This window comes from Aureobasidium subglaciale (genome assembly GCF_000721755.1).
Source record: "Aureobasidium subglaciale EXF-2481 unplaced genomic scaffold scaffold_17, whole genome shotgun sequence".
Lineage (NCBI taxonomy): Eukaryota > Fungi > Ascomycota > Dothideomycetes > Dothideales > Saccotheciaceae > Aureobasidium > Aureobasidium subglaciale.
In genome coordinates this window covers 403,684-420,808 of record NW_013566978.1, presented here as the reverse complement: position 1 = coordinate 420,808, position 17,125 = coordinate 403,684, and the positions used below count along the sequence as shown (strand labels likewise).

General features: G+C 52.3%; 10 protein-coding genes across 10 annotated transcripts; 5 read left to right on the top strand and 5 right to left on the bottom strand.

Annotated features, from left to right (window-relative positions):
* Positions 1-80: 80 nt before the first annotated feature.
* Positions 81-1,425, top strand: AUEXF2481DRAFT_90588 (uncharacterized protein). The gene is made up of 2 exons (XM_013486424.1): positions 81-190; positions 303-1,425. The coding sequence occupies exons 1-2, from the start codon at positions 142-144 to the stop codon at positions 1,229-1,231; spliced, it is 978 nt and encodes a 325-aa protein (XP_013341878.1). The 5' UTR covers positions 81-141; the 3' UTR covers positions 1,232-1,425.
* A 661-nt stretch (positions 1,426-2,086) lies between these two features.
* On the bottom strand, positions 2,087-3,537 carry AUEXF2481DRAFT_31402 (uncharacterized protein; the record flags this gene model as incomplete). The annotated part of the gene is made up of 2 exons (XM_013486322.1): positions 2,087-3,363; positions 3,447-3,537. 2 exons carry the CDS (start codon positions 3,535-3,537, stop codon positions 2,087-2,089), a joined length of 1,368 nt encoding a protein of 455 aa, XP_013341776.1.
* Positions 3,538-4,346: 809 nt separating this feature from the next.
* AUEXF2481DRAFT_6898 (uncharacterized protein) lies at positions 4,347-5,581 on the bottom strand (the record flags this gene model as incomplete). Its single annotated transcript, XM_013486277.1, has 4 exons — positions 4,347-4,470; positions 4,504-5,190; positions 5,252-5,403; positions 5,507-5,581. 4 exons carry the CDS (start codon positions 5,579-5,581, stop codon positions 4,347-4,349), a joined length of 1,038 nt encoding a protein of 345 aa, XP_013341731.1.
* A 367-nt stretch (positions 5,582-5,948) lies between these two features.
* Positions 5,949-7,586, top strand: AUEXF2481DRAFT_47640 (uncharacterized protein; the record flags this gene model as incomplete). Its single annotated transcript, XM_013486392.1, has 3 exons — positions 5,949-6,463; positions 6,519-7,490; positions 7,541-7,586. The coding sequence occupies 3 exons, from the start codon at positions 5,949-5,951 to the stop codon at positions 7,584-7,586; spliced, it is 1,533 nt and encodes a 510-aa protein (XP_013341846.1).
* A 23-nt stretch (positions 7,587-7,609) lies between these two features.
* On the bottom strand, positions 7,610-8,218 carry AUEXF2481DRAFT_341772 (uncharacterized protein). Its single transcript, XM_013486467.1, has 2 exons — positions 8,122-8,218; positions 7,610-8,067 (listed from the first exon to the last, which is right to left on the bottom strand). Exons 1-2 carry the CDS (start codon positions 8,137-8,139, stop codon positions 7,726-7,728), a joined length of 360 nt encoding a protein of 119 aa, XP_013341921.1. The 5' UTR covers positions 8,140-8,218; the 3' UTR covers positions 7,610-7,725.
* Positions 8,219-9,290: 1,072 nt separating this feature from the next.
* AUEXF2481DRAFT_47639 (uncharacterized protein) lies at positions 9,291-10,505 on the bottom strand (the record flags this gene model as incomplete). Its single annotated transcript, XM_013486391.1, has 2 exons — positions 9,291-10,272; positions 10,354-10,505. The coding sequence occupies 2 exons, from the start codon at positions 10,503-10,505 to the stop codon at positions 9,291-9,293; spliced, it is 1,134 nt and encodes a 377-aa protein (XP_013341845.1).
* A 1,223-nt stretch (positions 10,506-11,728) lies between these two features.
* Positions 11,729-12,864, top strand: AUEXF2481DRAFT_42119 (uncharacterized protein). Its single transcript, XM_013486372.1, has one exon. It carries the CDS (start codon positions 12,076-12,078, stop codon positions 12,733-12,735), a length of 660 nt encoding a protein of 219 aa, XP_013341826.1. The 5' UTR covers positions 11,729-12,075; the 3' UTR covers positions 12,736-12,864.
* A 247-nt stretch (positions 12,865-13,111) lies between these two features.
* AUEXF2481DRAFT_6895 (uncharacterized protein) lies at positions 13,112-13,897 on the top strand (the record flags this gene model as incomplete). The annotated part of the gene is made up of 2 exons (XM_013486276.1): positions 13,112-13,354; positions 13,412-13,897. The coding sequence occupies 2 exons, from the start codon at positions 13,112-13,114 to the stop codon at positions 13,895-13,897; spliced, it is 729 nt and encodes a 242-aa protein (XP_013341730.1).
* Positions 13,898-13,983: 86 nt separating this feature from the next.
* AUEXF2481DRAFT_31396 (uncharacterized protein) lies at positions 13,984-14,776 on the bottom strand (the record flags this gene model as incomplete). Its single annotated transcript, XM_013486321.1, has 2 exons — positions 13,984-14,075; positions 14,134-14,776. 2 exons carry the CDS (start codon positions 14,774-14,776, stop codon positions 13,984-13,986), a joined length of 735 nt encoding a protein of 244 aa, XP_013341775.1.
* Positions 14,777-15,191: 415 nt separating this feature from the next.
* AUEXF2481DRAFT_42115 (uncharacterized protein) lies at positions 15,192-17,078 on the top strand. The gene is made up of 4 exons (XM_013486371.1): positions 15,192-15,269; positions 15,331-15,520; positions 15,730-16,731; positions 16,785-17,078. Exons 1-4 carry the CDS (start codon positions 15,237-15,239, stop codon positions 16,799-16,801), a joined length of 1,242 nt encoding a protein of 413 aa, XP_013341825.1. The 5' UTR covers positions 15,192-15,236; the 3' UTR covers positions 16,802-17,078.
* The last annotated feature ends 47 nt before the right edge of the window (positions 17,079-17,125 follow it).

The window sequence follows — 17,125 nt, the reverse complement described above, 5'->3', positions numbered from 1 at the left end:
CCGTTTCGAAAATAAATGCCCCGAGGCTGGCGTCTTGTCTTTACCGAGGCTGAACATTTTTGAACAATCCTGCCTGGGGCTGAAACCTCCTTTTATCAGCACACGACATCCATCAATTGTTATGACAAGCATCAATCAAACATGTCGACTCTCAAGGAAATTCTCGCACTCGAGCAAGTGCAGCCGAACCGTAAGTCAAGCAATTTCCGGGGACCCCATGGGTACAAACATTTGACTATGGGTTTTTGACCCGTGGGCTGGGCCGTCGAGCGTTGAGAATAAAAACTGATTGTCAAGATTAGGCTTCAAGGGCAAATTTAATCCACCGCGAATGGGCAATGTTTTGCCCATTGCTTTTGGAGGATATACTATTGGCGTCGCGACTCAGGCTGCTTGTTACGATATTCCTGAGAATCACAGGCTATACTCTGTGGATGGAAACTTTCTGGGTCCGGCATTGACAGATCGACCCGTCTTTGTGAACACGAAAACTTATCGTTCGACAAAGACGTTCACGACTAAGTTGGTCGAAGTACTGCAGAAGCAAGATGATGGCAAGGAGAGAGTCTGTCTGGTGGCTTTGGCAGATTTCCACGTCATCGAGCCAAAGTCGTTTATGGTATACTCTGCACCACCAACCAAGGAATACAGTTCTGTAGAAGACTCTTGGACACCTGCAGAACGCAAGAAGATGATGGTCGATGAAAAGATTCTCACACAGGCCGAGGTGGATAGACACGACAAGCTTTTCCAATTGATGGGGACATTGATCGATATGCGATTCACCAAGCAAAGCATCCACGGTCAGACGCTTCAAGGCTTTGCAAAGGGATTGAAGACTACACAGGAACATCTGCCTTTGACAGAACGCTCGTCAGCCGACTGGCTCAAAGTACGCGAAAAGGTAGCGACACATGCCGAAAACGTCACAAGTCTAGCCTTCCTCCTGGATGCGTCCATCTCCTTCCAACCACTTGTCCTGCAAAGTATGCCTTTGACGGAATCTGGTGCTTGCTCAACTTTGGAGTTTTCCCTCAGATTCTTGACACCGGAAATCAACATCAACGACTTCCACATCAGAGAGTGGAAGACATATGCCGGGGATGCAGCGAGGACTTTCTCGGAAGCGCGACTCTGGGATAGCAAGGGCAAAATGGTTGCATCAATGTCTCAGACATGCATCTTGAGGCCTCCCAAGAAGGCGACTGCAGCCGAGAAATCGAAGCTTTAGATGAGTTTATATTCTATAGGTACGTTCACTGCGAGGGACTGGTAGATTTTGGAAGAGTACTAGATGGATACAAATCCGAAGACTTTTCTCAACTACGACTGGTGTATGTTTCAGATCTGACTGGTCACCTCCTCCCTCGATATCAATACAGTCTGGTGGCTCTATAAGGAACCGCCGGTGCCCAACACCACTTTTTGCCCTCAATGAAGCCATTAGCTATGATCAGAACTTGACAGATCTTCGCGATTCTCGAGCATCGTTAAGAAGTTCTGTGCTGGTCTAATATACTGCGTCTAATCGTGTTACTGATGTCATGAAAACCGGGCGACCCTGTCACAAAATTGAGCATGGGCACAACTTTCAAACAACACTCGAACGGCTGGTTGTAATTGAAAGCTCATGGTCGTTCCTCATCCGATGTTTCAGTAAAACTTCTCTCACATCCATACAAATCATCAGAAGAACACACGAGAAAAGGTAAAGGATCCAGTTCGGGAAGGCACATCCAAAAGCATCATCCTGCCACTTTTGTCTTCCAGATCGCAACTCAAGCAATACTGAAGACCATCGACTTTTCTATTTCCCATCCAACAATAGCAGCGGTGGCTTAGTGGTTAGAGCGCCTCTCAACAACGTCTCTTGCAAACACAAGGATGTGACGTGTATCCGCGACCACTTCAGTGGCTCTTCAAAAACATGAAACAACGAGGAGATCGTAAGTTCGGTTCCTGCCCGCTGCATTTCTCGTTTTGCCCTCATCATACTCATACTGTTCTCTTTTGAGATGTAGACAAAGGTAGTTGAAGGGGTATAAAACAAGCTATCCGTGCTTTTCTGCTTTGGGCACACAAATATCTACCTGGGCTGGTTAACCTGCACCTTTTTGTCTTCACCACAGCTGACGATGCCCCATGCTTCGTCCCATTGTACACTAAAGACCTTGATACCTTCACCGCCGATGGGCTTCTTCTCGCCTTGACCGTCACGCTCAAGAAGAAAGATGCTTTCGCCGGTCATGCCTCCCTCGACACCGCCGTTTGCGGCCTTGGCGTTACGGACATCCCAAACACGGACACTGCCATCGTGACCTCCGGATGCAAAGACAAAGCCATTGTCAGGCGAGGGTGCGAGTGACACGACAGCGTTGTTGTGACCACGTAGTGTCATGGCGACGATTGCAGTAGCGGAAGCGCGAGGATCGATGAGAGAGATGTGACGAGCGGTGGTTCCTGCAGCGACCAGATTCAATTGTGGCAGAGCGGCTACCGAGACCAGCGGGTGCGAGGTAGCGCGTGTATCGACACAGGTGTGGGTAGCCAGATCCCAGGTCTTGAGTGTGTGGTCCCAAGAGGTGGAGTAGGCGACTGTGGCATCGTCGGGCTTGAAAGTGACGTCTGAGACGGGTGCGGTATGGCCGGCCAGGAGGGAGAGTGCGCCGCGCTGAGGTACGGTGACACTGGGTTTCCTTCGCTTGGACGAGGGGTTGGGGAGGAGATGTGCAGGTGCTGAGGGGTTGCTCTTGATGTCGCTGCTGAAGATTCCGACAGTATGATCTTGCGAGGCGGTCAAGATGCGCTGGGAGGGAGTGTGTACGGCCAGTCTGTCCACGGAAGCCGTGTGTCCCAGAAGCTCGACCTTGGGCGTGATTTCTCTGTCGTTGTAGTTCCAGATTCTGACGCTGCGGTCCACACTCGACGAGACCAGGCGCGAGTGATCCAGGAACTTGACGCTCTTGACGGGTCCGCTGTGTCCACCATCTCCACTTGTCGCGAGAACCTCCTTGCTCTGGTTCCACAGTCTCAAAAGTCCATCGTAACTCGCCGACACCATACGTTCATTTCCAGCACCTGCAAAGTTCTTGCCTGCCCACTTTCCAGCTGCTGATGTGCTCGAGAGAAGGTCGATTGCGCTGACCCAATCGTCGTGTTCGAAGGATGCGACGTGCGATGGCGGCACGAGAGCGCGTACGTATTCAACATTCAAGGTCGTTTCGGCAGAGATGCCGTTGGCGGTAAGGAATTCATCGATCGACGTTCGGAGGAATTGGCCGTTGATGAGGAACTCGAAAGGTACGGGTTGTTCGGTCTCGAGAAGACGGTTGACGAGGGTTGAGAGCTGATATCTGCGGAGCTCTGTACATCTTGTCAGCCACGTTCCTCGGTACAGTCGAACGCGATTGTGCTGTCGCAAAGTTGCGCTTCAGGGTGCTGCTTACCAGTCGACACAAGGATCGGGCCAGTGTCCTCGGGCAGCTCGATATCCGGGCTCCTTGTGCTAAGTTGAATTCTGACTTGCGACGTCGACATGTTGTGCTATATTATGAGTGTAATGTGTTTATGCGATTGTCCAAGTCCGAAAAAAGTTCAGGCATGTGAAGAAATTCTGCCATCATCAGCTTCACCGCCCTCCACACTTTGTGCCGCCTAGTGCACTGCACAAATCTCTATATAGGACTTTATGGTTACCCATCCGCTTTGTCCTACTTGCGTGTCGAATGAACTTTTGACAAGGCTTGGATGGCATGCATCTCTTGATGTACGATGGCCGTGGATTCACGGAGTTGAACCGACCTATAGGCTTTTTGTTTGTAAAAGCGCTGAGATACTTGTACATAGTGATCGAAGTCCATCGCAAACTTTCGTCAACTCGCAGTGATATCGTGTCGGCAGTGCAGCAGCTTCTACGCGGCTTTGTACTCGAGTGGCATGTTCCCGCGAGGCTCAACATCCCTGTTGATGCCTGAGGCTCCAAAGTGGCAATCTATGACCACTATATTCAAATCTGTAAGAGCCGCATCTCGTGGAGAACAAACGTCGTAGAGTTTTGGAGTTTATGGTCTAGGTAGAAACATGCAAGCATATCGAATTTTCCGGGCTCATAGTACAGACGACGACAAAGAAAAAAAACGTGAAGATAGAAAAAAGGAGGAGGTCCACCTTTGCGTCCTACTCTAAGACGCAAAGATGCTGTACAGGACCGGAATTTTCTCCCTCAACGGACAACCCTTTGTCTGGAAACTGGCATCTGACCTTTTAGCGTCATCCATCAGCTTTCCAGACAATCGCCTAGATTTTCCCTCTAAATATAATTACCAGATTCCTGTCGAAGGAGTCGTTTATCTGAGGTACTCCTTGCCGTCAATCTTGACCTCGGCACGAGGAGACGAAGGGTTGCGGACAGCCTTGGTGGTGGGAGGGTTGTACACGAGCTTTCTGGTCTTGACGACAGTCCACTTGTATCTGTAGCACAAAGTCAGCATCTGTTAATGATACGCCTTTCTGAGTATTGCGACTTGCCTCTTGACCCAAACGGAGAGAGCGAAGAGGGTACCGGCAACAGCCATAACCTTCCAGCCCATCTTCTTACGGTCGTCCATCTCGGGCTCGGCAGTCCAGTTCAAGAACTCGACAACATCCTTGGCCATCTGCGAGGTGGTGGCAGGGGTCTTGTCGTCGTACTCGACGAGACCGTCGTAGAGGACACGAGCCATGGCAATACCGGTACCGGGGAAGTAGGGGTTGAAGTTGAGACCCTCCTGGACGACGGCACCAGCTGGGGGCTCCTCGGGGTAACCAGTGAGAAGAGAGAAGATGTAGTTGCAGCCACCGTGACGGGCCTTGACCATGAGCGAAAGATCCGGGGGCAGGGCTCCGTTGTTGGCAGCACGGGCAGCCTCGTCGTTCTTGTAAGGGCTGGGAAGGTAGTCGGAAAGCTTTCCGGGACGCTTCTCGATTTCACCCTCGTTGTTGGGCTCGGTGTCGAACTCGTTCTCCTCGGCAAGGGCCTTAGCCTCGTCGACGGTCATGAAGTTACCGACAAGGTTGCGGTAGGCGATACGCTGGAGGGAGTGGCAAGAAGCGCAAACCTCCTGGTAGACTTGAAAACCTCTGCGGAGGGACTGGTGGTCGAAGGTCTTGTAGAGCTTCTCGTGCTCCCAAGGGTACTTGGTGGCGTGAAGACTGTCGGGCGCATGGTCAGCACTGAATGGTCGGGTGTACAGGGATGCGATGTTTGACGTACCCCTCTTCGGCGGGGGTCATGGCGTGTGCCTCACGACCGAATTGGTAGTAGTACCATGCGGCGGAACCGACGGCGAAGACGGTGGCAGCAGAGGCAGTGGCGGTGGTGGCCCATTGGGAAGACTCGGCACCGGAGGAGGAGGAAGCAGCGCGCTGTAGGAATTGAGACGTCAGTCAGGTGTATATCATCGGGCGATTGGGTGGTCGAGGCGGGTTGAATTGGATGTATAGACGTGTTTCTGGGTGGGCTGCGTACCGTAGACTGGCGGGTTGCGGTGCTGCGGGCAGCGGCGGCGATGCGCGCGGATCGCAGGCTGGATCTGGCCAACATGGTCTGCGATTGACTGTGTCGGGAGGAGGGTCAGAGGGTGGTTGGAGGTGCGTGTCGAACAACTGAGGTCGATGTCGCCGCAGGGCAGGAGCGAGAGAAGAAGCCGGAATTCGTGAGCTAAGACCAATCTCGGCCGTCTGATTGGTTCCAGCCTGCTCTTGCCGGCGAGAAGCACTTTGCCATTTTGGCTGGCCAGCTTCTTCTACTTCTGGCCACACAGTCTCTGCTCTTGCTCCCAGAATTTGAGAGTTTGTTCGCTTTGCACGTCACAGCGAAGGCCGAAAGACTCATAGCCAAATTCGCCCACGCCCGCCTTTGCGCACCCCAATAACACCACCCCGAGTCCAACCGCGCAACCACCGCAATCATGGCCTCGAACGGCGATTACCCCCAGGACGACTCACCACCCGCTTCCCCCACCCTGGACCCCCAGCAGGATCAGTCAGAGTCCGAGGATGAGCTCCCCGAGCAGAAGCCCAAGTCTGCCTTGAAGAAGTCTGCCCCTGCACCCGCCGTCCAGAAGCCCTTCATCGCCGAGCAGCCCGACCCGTCAACCATCGACGTCAAGGCCCTGAACCCTCTGTCACCCGAGATCATTTCGCGCCAGGCTACTATCAACATCGGTACCATTGGTCACGTCGCTCACGGAAAGTCAACCGTCGTCAAGGCCATCTCCGGTGTCCAGACTGTCCGTTTCAAGAACGAGTTGGAGAGAAACATTACCATCAAGCTCGGTTACGCAAACGCAAAGATCTACAAGTGCGACAACGACGAGTGCCCTCGCCCCACTTGCTACAGGAGTTACAAGAGTGACAAGGAGGTTGACCCTCCTTGCGAGAGAGATGGATGCGCTGGTACCTACCGTCTGTTGAGACATGTTTCGTGAGTTACAACTTACAGCTGCAACAACAAGTAGCTGTCATCTAACCATCGCCAGTTTCGTCGACTGCCCCGGTCACGACATTCTCATGAGCACCATGTTGTCTGGCGCCGCCGTCATGGACGCCGCCCTCTTACTTATTGCCGGAAACGAAACTTGCCCCCAGCCCCAGACCTCTGAGCATTTAGCCGCCATTGAGATCATGAAGCTGAACCACATCATCATTCTCCAAAACAAGGTCGATCTTATGCGCGAGGAGGCCGCTGGTCAACACCACGAGTCTATCTTGAAGTTCATCCGCGGTACCGTCGCCGACGGCAGCCCTATCATCCCCATCTCTGCTCAGCTGAAGTTCAACATCGACGCTATCAACGAGTACCTCGTCTCCAAGATTCCCGTTCCCCCAAGAGACTTCACCGCCGCCCCTCACATGATCGTCATCAGATCTTTCGATGTCAACAAGCCTGGTGCCGAGATCGAGGACCTGAAGGGTGGAGTTGCTGGCGGAAGTATCTTGACTGGTGTCTTGAAGCTTGGTGACGAGATTGAGATCAGACCTGGTATCGTCAGCAAGGACGAGCAAGGCAAGATTCAGTGCAAGCCCATCTTCTCAAGAGTCGTCACTCTGTTCGCCGAGAACAACGACTTGAAATTTGCCGTTCCCGGTGGTCTCATTGGTGTTGGTACCCGCGTCGATCCCACTCTGTGCCGTGCCGATCGTTTGGTCGGTTTCGTCCTTGGTCTCCGTGGCCAGCTCCCCGCCATTTACACTGAGATTGAGGTCAACTACTTCCTGCTCCGCCGTCTGCTCGGTGTCAAGACCGCCGATGGCAAGCAGGCCAAGGTTGCCAAGCTCGCAAAGAACGAAGTCCTCATGGTCAACATTGGTTCTACTGCCACTGGTGCCAAGGTCGTCGCCGTCAAGGCCGATGCCGCCAGACTCCAGCTTACCAGCCCTGCCTGTACCGAGATCGGTGAGAAGGTCGCCCTTTCTCGCAGAATCGAGAAGCATTGGCGTCTTATTGGATGGTAAGTCAAGTATCGTCTTAACTCGTGCACCCCATACTAACTTCAACCAGGGCCACCATCCTTGCCGGTTCTACCCTTGAGCCCACCATCGAGTGAACAACTACCGGTTGTTATATCACCAACGACTTACAGCGATACCCACACAAGCAAGATCGCCAATTCAGATCTTGTGGGGATGACACGTAGAGGATTCAATGTGGAGAGGACGATCAAAAGTTGGATTTGTATGAACGCATCACGCCTTTCTATATACGCGAGGAGTGTTTGTGCGGTATGCATGCTTGTCTGTGGGCATTAGATTGGGGGTGTTCCATGGCGCCGAGGACGAGAAGGGATGTGTGTTTCTTATTTTCCTTATCTTTTCATCCACGGATCTATCCTGGCTGCCTACATCACCCTCTATTGCAAGACACCAAGAAGAAAACTTCACAGTTTTATGACAGCACATACTCCTTGCCTCGCGTAGAATTGACGTGCTGAACAGACATGTCGGCTCCAGATGGATGATGAACAATCGCCACGACTCATAACTTTCCGGATCAATCTTGACCAAAACGACCAAAGCCAGAATTAGAATCTGTACTCACCAGAATTAGAATCTGAACTCACCAGAATTAGAATCTGAACTCACCAGAATCGAACACAGCATCTTGAAGCAAAAAGTAGAGGTTTACCGACGCTACTTCTCCCGGCTTCGCGCTGTCGTAATCTAACCAAACTCCTCCCAGGCGAGTAAGGAGGGTGGTTATTTACGGCTACCCGGTGGTCAGGGGATCTCCCACTACGCCAAACTCACGTTTGTGTCTTACTAGTGGGATGTTGAGAAGAAGGGATTTTTGGAGGTATGTATAGGGAGAGTGAAGTGAGGCTTTGTGGTTCTTGCTGGGATGGTGCTTGTGATGTTGTCTGTGGGAGGAGTACTATGGAGGTGGTATCGGGTGCTTGGTATAGTCGGTATAGAGGATGTGCAATGTACTACCAACGTCAACACCACGAGACCTTCGTACGCCTCAGTCTTACTAGCAAGAGACTTCGCTCGCTGTCCGCACGCTACGTCTTCCGCCGACTGTTCTTTCATTATGCCAACCGCGTCGCTTGTCTGTTAGACTCAAGAACTGCCTGATCATGTTGAACGATCTTGAAGTGCTCAATCTTGTCACGGGCATCGACATTGTCATGGCTAGCTTTTTGAACAAATCCTCATCAGCAGCAGGATGCACAAGCATTGTCGACTTTCTGAAGAACTTCCCGAACTTGACCCACTTCTCCCTCAGCAAGGGCTATCCAAACTTATCTCGAAACTTCACTGATGATGTGCAGAAGGTGCTGGGTGACCGTTGCGCTGCGGGCCATGCGCATGGCCAAAGATACTGCTATTGGTACGAGAAAGCAAAGTGAACCAGAGCGTGGAGTTTACTGCAGTGCGAAGTCACAGCAGCCATCAGCTTTGACACTCGGTCTAGAGGGAGACAAGATCATCGATAAGAAAAGTAAGGGCAAGACTGGAGAGATACAACGTCCCACGAGCAAGCAAAGGATAAACAGACAGCAGCATCAACCCTATCTGTTCCAGTTCAGTGGATTCTAACTGGCAATGGTAGTTTCCAGTCATCTGGCATGCTTCCGCATCTGTGAAGATGCGGGTTGTTCTTGCAAACTAAAGATAATCCGGTAATCGACGCTGCTTTCTCGGTCTCGTTGAGCCGAACAGTAATAGCCGTATACTTTAATTGCCAACGAAGGGTGGCTTTCGATAGTTCGGCATCAATGCGTGCCATGCTTCGACTCAAATCCCTCTACTCAGGCATACACATAACAGAATGGCCCACCAACCGTACTCATAACATCCCTCATCGTAACATTAATACCCCTCCCAGCCCATCCAATACTGATCCCTGTGTTCAGCGTCGTATTCTCGCTAGGTGGTTGGTTCAAAAACGTATTCGTCCCCGCAATAGCATTTTTACCATAAATCCTATTCTCAGGATCCAACATCTGCCACGCCGTCCACACCAAATCGATCATACCATGATGAAGGTAGAATGCAGGATCTCCCGGTGACACGAACACGTCACGACCAGGATCGCCACCCATAGAGTAGTGGCCACCTCCATGTACGCCGATATTCCCACTGCCGGGGATACCTTGCATTTGCATTTGGAAATTATATACGGTTTTTGGAGCGAGGATGTTATCGATTATGGCGGAAAAGTTTGCGAAACGCTGGTTTAATTCATCTGTGAGATCGCGTTTCAGACAGCGTGGATTATAGCTCAGAGGACCGTTTGGATTGACTTCTGTGATGTTGCCAGGGAGGGTAAGAGCAGCAGGACCGAGATTCACAGTCATGTTGACAAAAGGGCCGGAGGTTATACATCCGCCTCCAGTTCCAGTCGGGAGGTAGATTTCTGGGAGACCGTTGCCGCCTAGTACGACATCGAGGCCGGATTGATTGATGAAAGCCCCGTTGCCACTCATACTGGTCTTGCTGCCGTCCCAGACCGGCGACGCTTCCATTCCTGACGCGGCGGAGAGACCCCAGTTCAAATATGGCTGCGTACCCTTGTAGCCGCATTCGTTACGAAGAGCTTGTTCATACTCCCAGATAAAATAGCGATGCCAGCCGAGGAAGTTGCCAGTGTAGTGGATTTGAAGCGTTTGGTCAATGTGTGTGGCTACCCAATCATCGTATCGTGACTTTGCTCCAGGAGCCCAAGAGGCCGGAGATCTAGCAGTCTTTTTCTGAAGACAGAGAACGGCGTTGGTGTATGCAATGCGCTCTCTGGGAGATAGAGTGCCCCACTCTTTGCGAACTTGGACGTTTCCTGGTCTGCAGGTTGAGCTGAATGGCTTCTTGGCTGACTTTACAATGTAAGCGGCGTGAGAGACTAGGGTTTTGAGTTGTGCTTGAGCGACGCGAATGTCCGGCGAAGCTGATGTTGGTAGCTTTTCTCCAGGACCGGCATTGGTACTCGCCGAGAGGGCAACAAACGCGAGAATCAGAGCAGTCTTCATGATCACAACCAGCTAATGAGGGTAAGATAGAGGGAGTGTGATGCGAACTACGGATGACAGCAGAGACTCCGCATGTCTTTATACTTTCGTTGTTTTTGCGATATGCATGCTTCTCGTTCGCTAATTAGTGCTGACTTTGCGACTTTAGCCGTGCTATACCATACGATCTCGAGATTGTATTGTGGGATCAGGATGCTTAAACGATAGGTCGTCGATGAATCAGAGACGCGCGATGCTGCAGGTTGAAGCACGCGAAGGATTTCCGGGCTCTTCATAATTGATTAATACACCAGCCTCGACCGACCTCATCTTGCAACCGAGGCGAAGATGTGTGTTGATCAGCATGCCAAGTCGCTCTCGCTACTGGGGCCCCGGAATGGATCGACCGGTCAGATATGCGGTCAGATATGTTCCCACTGCATATCTGCCTGAGCGTTCGTCCTCCGGTTGTGGATTTTGATCGCCAGGCCTGGTAGGGGTACGAGATCGCGGCTCCATGCGTCCACCTTAGCGACTTACACAGACACTATCATTCAGCCGAGACCATATTTGGAGTGTGTACGGCATGGCCTCAAGGGCTACCTTGCCAGTGGTTGCAAATAATGTCATGTCGCTGGCGAGACTTGAAATTCTGACAGCATCGAGTAGGCTTCATCAAGCAAAAGTCGCTCAATCTGGGACGTCATGATTTTCCGTTTGGAGCCGTCATGCCGTTCGCTTTGACCACAGCCCCTCATCTTCTCTACTTTTTGACCCCATCACCGAACCATTCCCTGCCATGACCTACTTTGCATGCATCGTCATGCGTAATCGCGAAAAGATATCCAGGTGATTCAAGACCTATTATGACTCATGTCGGATTGATGCAACCGACCACTACCTCGACGCCTCAAGCAGCTCGACCAGGCTCGAAAAACAGAGTTGGTTTATAGTCTACAGGGAAGGCTGCTTAAAGGTCTGTATGGATCAATCTGTATGATCCTTTGCGAAAGGCAGGTACGATTTTTATCTTTCCATCATCGCCACTCTGTCTTTGGCATGAATCTGCTCCCTTCGCTGTCGAAAATGTACGTTCGGTGCGAGTCGGGCATCCTGAGATATAGTCAATACACAACACCTGGTTCTATCGTGTACAAGGCGCGGTTACCATAACGCCCACGTGGTATGAGCAATATCCCCCTGATCTTTTCCCAACTCGTTGTTGGCATACTAGTTTTTTCCTCAAGAAACTCACTCATATCTGCGACATTGCATACGCGAGCAGCTGAGATTTGGATCACTCACAATGAAGTTTGCAGTCTACGACATGTTCCTATTTTCTAGTCATCTTGAACTTCTTTCTGTTATCTTCCTGCTTTTTTTCAACTGCGGACTCTGCTCGACATGCCATCAAACAGTCCTCTCGACCCTAAGGCTGCTGTCTTCGTCGCAAAGCAATCAACCAAATCTTCAAAGCAGCTCAATCCCAAGGCTCCGGCATTCGTGTCATATCAGACTTACAACCGCCTAGCACAGGGGATCTATCAGCAACTCCAAGCATCCTACATCGGCTATCGTGCTGGCCCTTGGAATGGCTACCTACAGTCGAGTATGTCAGATCTACGACACGACCGAGCCTGAGAGTCCGACTGTCGGGATCTTCTCTATACCGCTCGAATTACGGTTGAGAATCTACGAGCAGATTCTTGATGAGGAATACGAAATCCATGAGACGGGAGTACCAGCACTTCTCCGGACACGCTTACAGATTACACGCGAATACTATCAGCTCTGTACTTTACGCATCGTCCTGGTCCGGGAGAGAAGGATCGACGCCACAAGACGTAGATTCCCAGCCTTGACGAATGGGTTGAAACTCGGCAAATCGCTGGTCAGGCGTGAGAGAGACAAAATCGAAAAACATCGCGTCTGGGAGCACTGGGAAAAGATCATGGACTTCGGCATGACGATCCCTAGACGCGACTTGTTCGTCCATATTCGCATCGAAGCTTGGTGTAAGCATGCGGCCATGTACCCGGAGAAAGCTTTGCGTTCACATGGACAATGTCGAGATTGCAAGGTCCGTCGGTTGGAAAGGTCACCATGGACTTGCCGTGGATGGCAATCCTTTTTGGCGGTCGCGGTGTTATATGTATTGATTACTGGTGTGTTGTTCGGGATGATCTACTTGCTCAAGAAGAAGATGCCACAAGGTGAAGATGCTCGTCGCTGGAGGTGTTTGGTACATTAGCTAGGGTGACGTGCTGGAGCCTTCAGTACCACGACCACGATCAGTGAATTGTCGAATCAAATAGATTAGATGTCGTTATGCTATACTGTATGAGTACAACAGCTTGCGTGCCAGGAATCCAACATTGACATGACTCTTGAGATTCCAAGCTGAATTCGCGCATTGTGATTGCATGTCGAGTGGGAAAATAGAGTTTCAAGACAGACGTCCGATGACGAAAGACGCTGATCGGAGCAAAGGCAGCCGAAAGCAACTCGGCCTTGGCACTTTGCATCTTCCCCTCCATGCTCCCGAGTCTCAAGACATTAAACTCCTCCTTGCTACCACTCTCTCTCTCTCTCTCTCTCTCTCTTTTTCAATTCTCAATCGCATGACCATGGCAGAAGTACGACAACGTGCCAAAGCGGCAGACGCTACAGTCGCACCAGAAGAAGCATTCACCCCAACAATTACAAAAGCTGGCAAGAAGAGCTCTGGATTCGGCTTGACAGATGTGCTTCGTGTGCTGGGAGGACTATTCTTGCTCAGCTCTGCATTGAGCTATTTCGTCACGTCGTCATCCATAACATGGGGATGGCGACCTTGGTACTCGAAGCCCGCTTTGGTAGCTTCATGGCTTGTATGTGCAGCTCCTCTAATATTACCCCTCCAACCAGGCACTAACATGACGATACAGAAAGGACCCGTCTACCTCACCGACGCGGAACTGACCGCCTACAGTGGCAGAGACGCTTCAAAACCAGTCTACATTGCTTTAAACGGCACAATCTACGACGTCAGCGCTGGCCGTCACGTCTATGGACCAGGAGGAAGTTACAACTTCTTCGCCGGTCGCGATGCCACTCGTGCCTTCATCACTGGCTGTTTCCAAGAGGACTTGACACCTGATATCAGGGGCGCCGAGCTGACCTATATCCCTGCGGACGATGATGTTGGTACTTCAAAGGCAGAGTTGAAGAAGAGGAGGGAGAGGGATACGAGATTGGCAAAAAAGAGGGTACACGAGACCATTGAGGGATGGAGTCGCATGTTCAGAGGTGAGGCTGGAAAGGACTACTTTGAAGTTGGCAAGGTGAAGCGGGCGCCAGGCTGGTTGGACAGGTTGCCAAAGAGGGAGCTGTGTGAGCAAGCACAGAAGCAGAGACCTAAGCGCAAGGATTGAGGAGACGTGGAAATGGAAGAGAAGTTGTGTAAATTCTGTACAGATATACGGAGTGTGTAATGGAAGAGGTAGTGGTGGGACAAGGATCAACGCTTGACCCAGGCAGGCATCTTGCGAGCCTTGAGCTTTCCGGGCTTCTTTCTCTCGACACGACGAGGATCTCTTGTGACAACACCAGCTGTGGATTAGAGTCAGCATTACCATGGAAAATTGCTTCGACCTCGATTTCAACATACCCCTTCTCAGAGCGGGCTTGAGCAACGGCTCGTGCACCATCAACGCCTTGGACACAGCCAATGCGATGGCATCAGCCTGACCGGTGGTACCACCTCCTCTAGTGACGCACCAGACATTGTACTTGTCCATGCGCTCGGTGACCTTGAGGGCCCAAAGAGCACTCTCGCGGTCGTGAAGACGACCAAATGCCTGAGTCAAGGGCTTGCCGTTGATCAGGACCTCGCCTTCGCCCTCGACCAAAAACGCCACGGCGTTACTGCTCTTTCTCCTGCCAACACCTCTAGCACGACCGTACTCGTCAACGACACCAGGCTTGGGCTGGTTGTGGAATGGCTGAACATCACGCATATAGCGCCTGAGAGCAGTCGAGACGTCTTCGGGCATGAGGTTGGGGTGGATGTAGTTCAATCGTTGCAAGACTTGAAGAATCTTTGTGTAGCGAGCGGCCTTGACGGGCTCGTTGCTGTTGACCTTGTACTGAGCCAGTGTCTTCCACGCGACGCGGGGAGCGTGTCCAGTAGGCAAGACGGGTAGTGTCTGGTACTTGCGCAACAGGTTTTCCAATTTGAGCAGATCGTCGGTGAAATCGGGCTTGCCGGTGAAGTACGAAGGCGAGGCGGGGATGATGCGCAGACGGTCCATCATGGCCGTGTAGGCAGCGATACTGCGGCCACCCTCCAAGTCGTCGTCCTCTGCAGCATTTTTCTTGGTGGTGGCCTTCTCTCGCTCGTTGTCAAAGTCGAATGGAGCAGCAGCGCGGATGTCGCCCAGCGGGTGGTCCGAAGATGTTGTCGATGCCAGACGGCGGAACTGTGCTTGTGAAACAGGAAACCTTCTCGACGCAGGTTGGCGGAATGAGGCGATTGCGGCGCGCAGGCCTGACCGCAGTGCACCGAGCTCCATGATTGTGAATCGCCGGTATGGATCACTGTCGCTACGGAGGCAGATGGACTTGTTCAGCAAAGAGCGGAAACAGCCGAGGATCCCCCGTCTAAAAATCCGACGCTCCTGCCCAAAGCTCAACGCCGCCGCTCTTCTTTTTCACCTCCTCATCCACCCCCTCTGTGTAGCTTCTCATCTTCAGTTGCACACACCCCTCACAATGTCTTCTTTCGGAAAGCTCTACACCTACCCGGTATGTCGCATTTCTGCATCTTCCGCGTGTTTTGGTCAATCTCGACTAACACATGCTCCAGGGTAACCCCCGTACCACCGCCCTGCTGGCCGTCGCAAAGGCCAACAGCCTCAACCTTGACATTGTTCACACCGAGCCTGCCAAGGGTGTCGAGACCGAGTACCTCAAGCTCAACAAGCTCGGCAAGGTCCCCACCTTCGAGGGTGCCGACGGCTACGTCCTCACCGAGTGCATCGCCATTGCCATCTACCGTACGTCGCAGACCCAATCTACACGCCTCCTTCGCCCACCGCGTCCTGCCCACTGCAATGATGAGACATATTATCAAACAGTTATCCCTGTCTGAAGACTATTGTTGAGAATTATTTTTGATCTGAAATGCACCCCATACCCCTCACTTTGCTGCGAAACATGCCGCCAATTCTCGCTGCAACCGCGTGCTGACCGCATTGGCCCACAGTCACCTCCCAGAACGAGAAGACCACTCTCCTCGGCAAGACCAAGCAGGACTACGCCTCCATCCTCAGATGGATGTCCTTCGCCAACACTGAGGTTCTTTCCGCCCTCGGTGGCTGGTTCCGCCCTCTGATTGGCCGCGACCCCTACAACAAGAAGGCCGTCGAGGACAGCCAGAAGGCCACCGCCAAGGCCGTCGGTGCTCTCGAGGACCACTTCCTTGTCAACACCTACCTCGTTGGTGAGCGCCTCACCCTTGCCGACATCTTCGCTGCCGGCATCATCTCCCGTGGCTTCCAGTTCTTCTTCGACAAGGAGTGGCGCAGCAGCAACCCCAACGTCACCCGTTGGTTCGAGACTGTTACCAACCAGTCCATTTACTCCGATGTTGCCGAGAAGCTCGAGTTCATCGAGAAGGCCATCCCCAACCAGCCCCCCAAGAAGGAGGCCGCTCCCAAGGCCGAGAAGCCCAAGGAGGCCCCCAAGCCCAAGGCCGCCGCCAAGGACGACGACGAGGAGGAGGCCGCTCCTGCCCCCAAGGCCAAGCACCCCATTGAGGCTCTCGGCCGCCCCACTTTCGCTCTTGACGACCTCAAGCGCAAGTACTCCAACGAGGAGACCCGCGAGGTTGCCCTTCCCTGGTTCTGGGAGAACGTCAACTTCGAGGAGTACTCTCTCTGGAGAATGGACTACAAGTACAACGATGAGCTCACCATGACCTTCATGACCTCCAACCTCATCGGTGGTTTCTTCACCCGTCTTGAGGGTTCCCGCAAGTACATCTTCGGTGCCGCTTCCGTTTACGGTACCACCAACGACTCGCTCGTTCGTGGTGCTTTCCTCGTCCGTGGCCAGGAGGCTCTCCCCGCCTTCGATGTCGCTCCTGATGTCGACTCTTACGAGTTCACCAAGCTCGACCCCAAGAGCCCCGAGGACAAGAAGTTCGTCGAGTCCATGTGGGCTTGGGACGAACCCGCTCAGCCTGAGGGCAAGGAGTGGGCCGACGGTAAGTTTTTACATGATCCTATATCACTACACAGATGCTAACAGCTAGCGCAGGCAAAGTTTTCAAGTAAGCGCGTCGTTGCTGCTGTCGCCGGGAGTGCATAATGATGCTCCATGGTGAAGAGATGACGAGTTGCTGAAGACTTAAGCCAAAAAGGAGGATAAGGAGAAAAGTCGACTACCCAGCTTCGGACCCCTAATACCACGGGGGGCAGCGAATGGATGACGACATTCTGTCGGTACTACAACACAGAGACCGAGTTTTATTTGACACGAGCGATGCTTTTAGACGAGTTCTGTTTAAAAAGATATTCAACGCAAGTGTGCTATGCCACGCTATGACCACCACAAGTATACCTTCACTTTTCTCTTCTCGCTTGCGACCACTGTGATTC